At 33.5% G+C, this 9,693-nt stretch overlaps 1 protein-coding gene across 1 annotated transcript in view; it reads right to left on the bottom strand.

Annotated features, from left to right (window-relative positions):
* The window catches only part of MALRD1 (MAM and LDL receptor class A domain containing 1), a 336,021-nt gene that overhangs the window by 314,178 nt on the left and 12,150 nt on the right, over window positions 1–9,693 (bottom strand). The window contains exons 4-6 of the mRNA XM_012731266.1: window positions 6,753–6,847; window positions 6,503–6,664; window positions 4,477–4,528 (exon numbers count right to left, since the gene is read on the bottom strand). Of these exons, the coding sequence (XP_012586720.1) occupies window positions 4,477–4,528; window positions 6,503–6,664; window positions 6,753–6,847 (309 nt within the window). The remainder of the gene's footprint in view (window positions 1–4,476; window positions 4,529–6,502; window positions 6,665–6,752; window positions 6,848–9,693) is intronic.

The raw sequence follows: 9,693 nt of genomic DNA, 5'->3' as shown, positions 1-9,693 counted from the left end.
TTGACCAGTCTTTGAGTCCTTGATCCTTGCAGTTTCATCTTGATCCTTGCAGTTTGCAACTGTGTCTCATTTCCTCCTCTGGTTCTCTAAATGTTACTCATCATTCTGCTTGGTATCTCCCTGCACATTTTCTAACATTATCTAAACATAGCTTTGGATGTTGCCTAGAAATGGTTATCCAGTGATTTATTGTTAAAAGTGACAGAATGTTAGCGTGTATTTGGAGTCAGCCCAAGTAAATCTGCACCAAGAGAAAATACTCTGGTATAACAAATCTTTAAAACTTAGAAAGAAACTACTCTCTAATTTCCTACTTATTTTAATTAATAGAAAATCAGTGCAGAGATAGAAAGTACTAGCCAAACCATGACATTAGAATCTAAATTCATGGGCACATTAAGCTTATTTGCATTGTTCCCCTTGTTTATAACAGTGTTACACGTTTATAGTATAAACATTATCTTCAAAGGTTAGCGCAGTTTTTAGCTAACAATTGGTCTGTATGTAGTCAAGCCTAGCAGATCATGTTCTGGTCTCATAGATCATGTTTTGTTCCTCACAGCCTGAAGTACTAATCTATTCTCTTTCTAGTAGATGCTTTCTACTAGTCTCATAAAAACACAATAAAAAACATCCACAATCTATAGAATACCTTGTCAATATATCACCCTAAGAAAGTCACCTTTTCTTTATGTCAAACAGAATAACTTATAAACAGGATCTTGTTGAGAACACTCTATCAAAGATGGTTGCATAAGAATAGTTTTATATAGGGCCCTCCCTGATGGTGCAATAGGTTAAAGAGCAGCATTAGGAAGCTATCAGCAGCTACCGCAGCACCAGTTCGATCCCCAGCCAGGGAGGTGACCCACATGGCCCAGCAAACCTCTCCTGTCTCAAATGCTGCTCCCCTCAGCTGTGTATTTTAATCAATCTGCCTGTTCTGCTCCCTACTCTGTCTCTGGTGAATCCTCTCACACCCTACCCCACACCTCTGGCCTTTACTCAAGTTCTTGTATAAATAAACCTTTAACAAAAAATGGTTTTACATGAGAGCAATAATGCACAGCAATTAAAATATATATGAAGAGCAAGTCTACTTCCATCCCAGCTTTATCACTTAATATCAACAAGATCTTGGAGAAGTTACTTAACATATCTGTATCTCAGTTTTCTTCTTTGCCAAAAGGTACTGGCAAAATAGTAAGTTATTACCTATGTGACATGCTCTATACAAAGATTGAGTTATTACATATATACCAATATTTTGTATATAATGGTATTAAATAAGTGATAGTTATAACACAGTTATTAAAATATTTAAGCTATCATATGAGTAGTATGTTCTAGATAAATATCTATGTGTGTGTGAATATATATATGTGTGTATATATACATTCTGTATAGCTTAGCCTTTTACAAATCCTTGAAAAATAGGATTTCTTGAAATCCTTTTTGCATAGACAGATTTCCTACTTCTTGCTGACCTAACTATATATTTGTTGTAGTCATATTTAAAGAGAGAGAAGTAGAAATGTATTAACCAATCACTTAATGACTTTTTTTCCCTCCACAGTTTCCTCCTATATCCATTCATCATCAGGGATTAACTGTCACCCAGATGATGGAGCACAAATTTATATCACAATGTCAATGTTCCTCCTGAGCTCTCTTCCCCTATCTCCACAGCCTGCAGGAAATTTTCACTCAGATGACATGAAGTCACTTCTAATTCATAATATCATTTTCCCTCAAAATGAACCTCTCACCTCTGATTCTCTGACACTCTCTAAAGACTGCCACTCTTGAATAATCAAAACTCCAGAATCATTTTGGAGCTGCTTTCTCTTCCAATATCATGTACAAAACCTATTAAACCCTCTTTTCTTTCAACTTCTATTCCTACTCCTCTCTCTTCACACTTGATAATGTAGTAACTTTCAAATTACCTTCTTACCTTCAATCTTCTCCTATTCAGAGATTGCAGTCATGTTATATACTTATTGAACTCATTAAACCATGTTAGTTTGGTAGAAATGAAGAAAAGTTAGTGTGAAAATTGTCTGTTATTTGCACCCACTTTTCCAGCAAGGGGAACTATTTCTCTCTAAAAATCCATTTACTACTGGATCACATAGCTATAGAAAATAAGACACATCAGGCATTACAAATAATCTAGTTAATTAAATCTGAGCCAAAATATTTCTAGGGACTATAGCTGGGATCCTGAAAAAAAAAAAAAAGCCAGCAAGGTCCTATCATCATATAATTACAGTTTATGTTAGTGTATGGTATGTTGTACTTTTAGGAACTTGAAATCTAACATGTGAAGTCCTTGCTTTCCCCAAAAGTTTGAGTAAAATCCAATTTTTTTTCCCCAAACATCCACCTCATTTCTAATTCTACTAGGGGTATTAATTAAAGCACCAGAGAGTAGCAAACAAAAGCAGATCATAACACTCACAGATAGTCAGGAGTTAAGCAACATCAGAAAAGACAGTTACGGTCTGTATTGATCCAATAACTGACAGAAGACAAATTTATTTTTGTCCCACACATTTTAAAAGAATTTGGTTTCTAAAGGGAAGACAGGAAACAGCGCTCAAACCATTTACTTTAAAATCTTAATGAAACTTTATGATAGGTAGATTATTCATATAAATCCACTTGGAGGACACTAGTAACTACATAAACTCTTGTAATTATATTTGTTGTTAGAATTTCCTTATTTAATATTATACTTTCAATGTTATTTCCCAAGCAAAATCATGAAACACTAAAAGATGACGAACTTCTCTCCAGTCATGTGTTTATACAGTAAACATTCTTGAATTAAAAGGTAAAATACTTCACATTATGATTTTGAAAAATTTGAGAGTAGAATTTGTAAGTCAAGATAAAATTTATTTTTATGAATAACTTGCATTTTGTATTTGCAATGTGTATTGCTTCTGAATCAGAAGCTCCTGAGAAGGTTGGCACTTTAGGCAGTAATATATTAAAGCACTTCACCATCTTTTCATATGCAAGCACTATCTGCTCATTTAATTTAAGCATCAAAACATACAACTTCAAAACCGTAGTCAGTGAAATACTGAGTATTCATTTCTTACGTCCTCATAAAACCAATAATGGGCTCCCTTTAAGAGTAAAATAAAAAGGAGAGGGACAGAGATGGGTATATTTGAGTTTGGGATCACATTTTTTTTAAGTATTTATTTACTTATGCATACAGAACTGGGGTACAGGCCAGAGGTGCAGGTGCAATGAGAGGCTTCACCAGAGATAGAGTGGAGAGCAGAACAAGCAGATCGAGGAAGTACACTGCTGAGGGGAGCAGCGGGTGGGTCAGGAAATGTCTGCCGCCATGTGGTCACCTTCAGGTTGGGGATTTAACTCGTGCTAAAGTGGCTCTAGCTTCTTAGTGCTGTGCTTTAACCCACTGAGCCATCAGGGAGGGCAAAGGACCACATCTTTGCTGTATGTCAATTTGCTTTTAGAACTATAGTCAAATTAATTGCTATGTCTGCAATTTTGAGAAAAAAAATTGATTGTTTAATCAGTACCATATAATGTGTACTATATGATATAATTCACATAATCCAACACAGCACAGAAAAGAATTTTTAACAAGTTGCATACAAAGGATTTAATCAAATGTGGAGTTTAGACTTTTATCTTCTATATCTTGTAAATCCATATGACGCTCTAGTATGATTAAAAATATGGTTCAGTGAATAAATGATGAAATCTGAAATCAAACTATTCTAGGTTCTTGTCTAGTACGGGATTTAGTAGATTATCCCACTCCCTAAATTTTCATGTGAACTTTGGGGTGAAGGTTAGCTCTACTTCAGAGGATTATGATGAAGAGTCAATAAGATAATTTATATAAGGATCTCAATGAAGTACTTATATTCTGCATAGGGCTAATAAATACTAGTTATTAATATTCCTTAAACTTCTCCAGAAAATTTCTGAACTTCAGCCATGTTTACTGACTAAATAAACACCATTCCATGTTTGTAAAACAATATGCCTTCAGAAATGAACATGCTTCAACTTTACTATGGGATGGCCCTAGGACTTTATAGAGAAATATGATAAAACCCCAGTGAGAGTCAGATTCAGAGGCTTTTTCGGAAGCTCGTGATAAGCCAGGGTTCAGCTGAGACTGAAATATCCTATTTGGATATTTCTAGAGGAAGAAATAATGGCTTTAAAACTATCAGAGGTAAGCATGGAAGGGAAATTGCAGAAAATGGAATAATTCTTGTAAGCTGATGAGGCAGCAGATATTGTCTGGAGACAGTGATTACAAAATGACCTCAAATAAGCCTCTTGATAAAGCTTTTTAGGAACTAGCTACTAGATGGTAGCAGGCAGTATTACAAGCACAGCACATCTCTTTGTTGCAAACAAATAAAAGCAAATGAACATCTGTTCACTTGCTGACAAGATACAACTAAAACTTACCTGCAATCTTGAAGACTGGTGTAGCCAAAGGATCCCAAGAGAGTTGTATAGTCTACTAAATTTTACAAAGCCTTTAAGGTAGAGGCCCTTTAAGGTGGAAGTCCTGTTTTCAGATCAGCAATAAAGTATTTTGGGAAATAAATTAATACACTGCTCATGCATCTGCTTTGGTTGAAGCAAATGCTGCATATTAAAGCACTCAAGTGAATAACCTAGCTGCCTCAGCTAGAGCTGAATTGCCCTAGAAATGAGATGCTCAGGAGTTTTAAGTTTTATATTTAGCTACTACACATATTTAATCATCAGCCTCTATGATGTGCTACTTGGGCCTGGGCAGCAGAAAAAAACAAGGAAGGTATTTTAAAAGATTTAACCTACAAGATGTGGCAGGTTCCCACTCTGTCCAATATCCTAATCCCTTTTGTGCTTTGAGCAAAAATTTTTACCTAAAGGTAGAGTTAGCTATAAGAAGGCACAGCATTTCACAAAAATAGTTTGTTTCTTCTGCCAGAAATTCTGTTTCAAAGTTAGAAAAGATGTATAAATACTGATAAAATTCCTATCTTGGTCACTAAGATTTATTTAAGCCTGCAGACAAAAGGGACATCATCAAGTTAATCTTTCAGCATCTCGTCATGTGACTCAAAAGCATTCTCAGATCTGTTTTGGTGTTTATGATGTTATTGAGAAAAGAAAGGGGCACACTGGGGTGTAAGAAGTAAGCTAGAAACTTGTCTAATGGTTAATGACAACTGATCATCCACAATGCAAAAACATGAAAGAATCGTGAGGGCATTATGCTAAGTGAAATAAGTCAAACAGAAAAGGGAAAATATCCTATGATCTCACTTAAATGTAGAACCTAAAAATTCTGTACACTTGGAAACAGTGAATGGAAACCTGGTGGCCAGGATCTTTGGGGTAGGAAATGGAGAAATGTGGATGAAAAGATGAAAACTTCCAGCTATAAAATAAATATATTTTAAAGTTCTACTATTGGGTAAAGGGGAAGATAGCTAATAATACATGAAAGCTACTCAGAGTGTAGATCTTAAATATTCTCACCACATACAGTGAATAAAGGATATGTTAACTAACTTTATTGTGGTAATCATTTCACAGCATAAATATATATCAAGTCATCATGCTGTATACCATAAACTTCCACAGTGCCAAATGTCAATTATATCTCAATAGAACTGTCAAAAATTTTGACATAATTCTGGAAACATTCCCTGCATCTATCTCATGCATCCCAAGTGACCCTAGTAAGTCCCTGTTAAGTAACTGGATAAATCATAGGAAGACTTAATTGCCTGATGACTTAAGGTGCGCATCCCCAACATACTAATATATGAGTTCTTAGTGCCTCAAAGGACAGACAATATTTTCAACTAATAAGTTCTGACATCTAGGAATCAGTTAACCACCTCGAAGGTAATTTCTTTAAGCTTTTTGGACCTATCCATTTAGTTTACTATAGTGTGAAAAGTCTAAACTAGATCCTTCTCATTCTTCTATCCCTTTCTTCTTATCTACTCAAAAAAAAAAAAAGAAGAAGAAGAAGAAGAAAGAAAAGCTGAAGTTAAAATTCATCACAATTTGAACCTTGTATTTAAAAAAGGGCTAAATCCATCAAATATCAGATTTTATATTCCATAGGGCGACACTATTCCAGTTTGCTGGGATCATTGAATTTCAACATGTCTCTTGCTTTGGAGAGACCAGAGCTTATTATTTCAGTAATAAGGAAAGAGACTGATTTTAATATTAATTCCAATCACTAAAAATTATCATATTTATTCCCTAGTTAAACTCAAGAAATTCAATACAACCTTCATTTCCAAAATAATTTTGAGATTTTCAGTCAATACAGAGTGTGAAAGATAAACTCATACATGCAGCCTACCAAAATCCTTTAGTTTCAGCTAACTGGAACAGGAGTTGTTCTGCTTATAGCATAGTTGGTATGAAAAGTTATGCATCTTATATTTGCCCTTCAGACACACAGAGAACGTAAATGTACCTGAAACCGCTGGGAGCTCTCGATGTTAATGACAGTTCTCTCCCACTGATATTGTTGTCCAGCTGTGTTTTGCCATAAATGCTGAAGAGGACCACCACACTCAGTTTGAAGGCCTGCAGTTAATTTGCCACTCACTTGACTGGAGAAGTAATAAAATGTAATCTGTGAAAAATAATTAATGTCCCAACAATTATAAAAAAGTATTTTCTAACTGCAAGAATTATTTAAAATGCTGTCTGCTTTCAAATACCTGACAAGTAAGTTGGTTATTCGTTGGAAGAAAAATCCTGCTTCTTAAGCTTGATGAAGTAGAATCCAGTTTGGATACCAAAGAAAGAAAGTGGGCTGTCAGAAACAAAAGTGTTAGATTCAGAACTATAAATGGTAAATCTATTTAAGATATCAAGCAGTAACTCAGGATACATTCACATTAGGTTCAAGACTTTTTAAGTCAAATATTTAACCACACCATTTGCTTCTGCAAATGATCCAACTGATACTTTTACATTTTTTTATATTTCTCAGTGAAATAACTAACTGTGATCACATTCCCTTAGCACGATTATGGGCTGCACTTTATAATCCAATTTATCTCGTATAACGTACTTATAACTGCAAAGATGGTATCCAGAGAAAACATTTTACAGGAACTGCCTACCAAAATAACCAATTCAATAAAGAATTCATAAGAGATTAATGTTGCTGTGATTTTTCTCTAGAAAGAATTAAATTGATAGTCTCAATTTTTCCCAGAATTACAGAGCTGAACCCTGGCAATCTCCTGTATGTTGCAATGCAGATTATGTCACTGGACTATTATTGTTCAGAAGTCTATAAAATATATATAAAATATTCCCTGGCTCTCATGGATTTCCTGCAATGATTGACAAAATTAGAGAGTATAATCTGGGAACCATTGTTTCCTGCTATGCTATTTAGTATACTGCTATTTGTCAAAAGGACTGAAAATTATGTTGATGATTATGATGACATCTACTTGAATTATTCAGTGGTATTTTAAAGTTGGATTAGAAATCAGATCTAATTGTCACATCATTGAGAGAATCGATAGTAAAATTATGAAAGCTAAGAAACCTCTTCTTCCCTTCTCCTATTCCCAAATTATACTCTAAACAGAAAACAGTGACATTAATGATTGCTTAAAGATATAATCAGAGGCATAATTGAAATCCCTGCAATAACTGAAAATTGTTCTGAGAATGTACTCCCTGGAATAATTATATAAACATAATTCAGATGAAGAGCTGACAGCATAGTGATATAAGTGGACTGTCATTAATGCTCTTGTTTTATATTCAGCAGGTATAGCGTATATTAAGGATATGAATAATCAAGTAAGCACAATGAACCATGTGAATATATTGCTTTCGGTTCAGATATTATTATCATACAAATGGTATGGTATTAAATAGACTTTAAATTATTGTTTATAAATATTCAGCTACTAAAATTATTTTTGTTTATCAAGGAAATTACTTAATCACATTTACTTTTGAAAATTGGACTTAAAATTCAAACTTGACACATTAAGCTATTTAAAAAGGGAGTAATATTTTAAATAAAATTGTTGAAATCACTCATTAATAAATTATCCAAATATTTAAGCAGGGCATTTTACAAATATAAACTATTTAATTTGGAATGTGCTAAAGCAATGGAAATTATTCTACACTTTGTCAAAAATTAAATAAAGGTTATATTTTTAAGCTGTAAAAAATAAAATTTTCAATGCATAAGCAGCTGGAAATCCTTTGCTATTTGTTCTACAAATAAACTTTCTTTTCATGGACAAAAAGAAAGTGCTGAAAATGCAACCAATAATAACATGTGGTTTCTATTTTTAATTCTGACTTAGTGATGGTGCAATCATTTGTTTTAAATGCAGAGTTTTACCTCACTTCCTGTAGAGTGGCAATAAAATCTTTATTTCACAGTCTTAATTCTATAAGACTTATCAAATTTTCTACCTTATAGATAATTCACATGTGTTCTATAGGCCTTTGGACATCATGTCTAAAAGTATAAAAAGCAGGTGATTGACAGCATAACTTTCTCCAACATGGCCATTCCTTCATCCAACACTTCTTCATACTAACCATAACCATCAAGAGATTTATGAAAATAACAAAAAAATGTATCCAATATTTTCTCTGCATACTTCTCTTATTCCTTGAAAGGGTCTAGTAATATACATGTTACACACAGACATATACACACATCATGCCATCAATATGATGACTTCTTTTAATCTCTATACCATATTCATTTCCGTTAATGATTCACAAATTCTTATTTTGTGCCTGCATCCATTAAAGCACCAGCAGAGCATATCTTTAAAATTTTAAATAATCTTGTGTTATTAAAATGACAAAATAAGAAGTCAAACAGCATGACTCCATTCATGATCTTAAATATTTATATTAAAAGGACTTTCAAAAATATTTTTTCCTCAGTTAGTGGGTAAACGTTGGAATAGAATCCCAACATAAACCAAGTTTAGTACCAACAAAAAAGGAAATATAAAATATAAAAGTGGAAGAAACTATGAATCAAGTTTTAAGGACTAAATCAAATAACTGGCAAAAGTGATCCTCAAGAAAAATAAAATTGAATTTTCAGTCTCACTTTCTTCAACTATTGATAGCCAGCCTTGCTTCTTCTCCACTTCTGAGTTCTAAGTGATTAATAAGAATGAATGTGTGCAAGAGAAACATAAATCCTATTGCACACTGCAGAGTAACAAATGGGCTCAAAGGAGCTAAAAAAAAAATTGAGTATTTTAACAATGAGATAATATCAGTTTTCAAGAACATTTTCCAAAAATTCAGTTTGCGGGAATGGATCATCATGACAAGGCCCAAGGCCTGAAGCAAAGTTTCTAGTGTCAAAATTTTTGGAAAGGGTAAGTAAATATGTTCACCTCTGATGGAAAATGGATCAGTTCACATAACAGCAAAGAAATAAAAATCTTAGACACAAACTCCTTCAAGCTGGTCATTTCTTATTTACTAAATTCTGATTCTATTAAATTCTGAGATTTGTCTGATAGCTTTTCATTAAACTAACAAATTCAACATGACCATATATTTGCTAAAACTGTAATTCTTAAAAGATACTCTCAAGCAGTAATTCATTATAATTGTTAGTAATGAAAAACTTGGCCAAAATGA

The sequence above is a fragment of the Condylura cristata genome, unplaced genomic scaffold (genome assembly GCF_000260355.1).
Source record: "Condylura cristata isolate star-nosed mole 26May11 unplaced genomic scaffold, ConCri1.0 scaffold00030, whole genome shotgun sequence".
NCBI lineage: Eukaryota > Metazoa > Chordata > Mammalia > Eulipotyphla > Talpidae > Condylura > Condylura cristata.
This window is presented reverse-complemented; position numbering and strand designations above follow the sequence as displayed.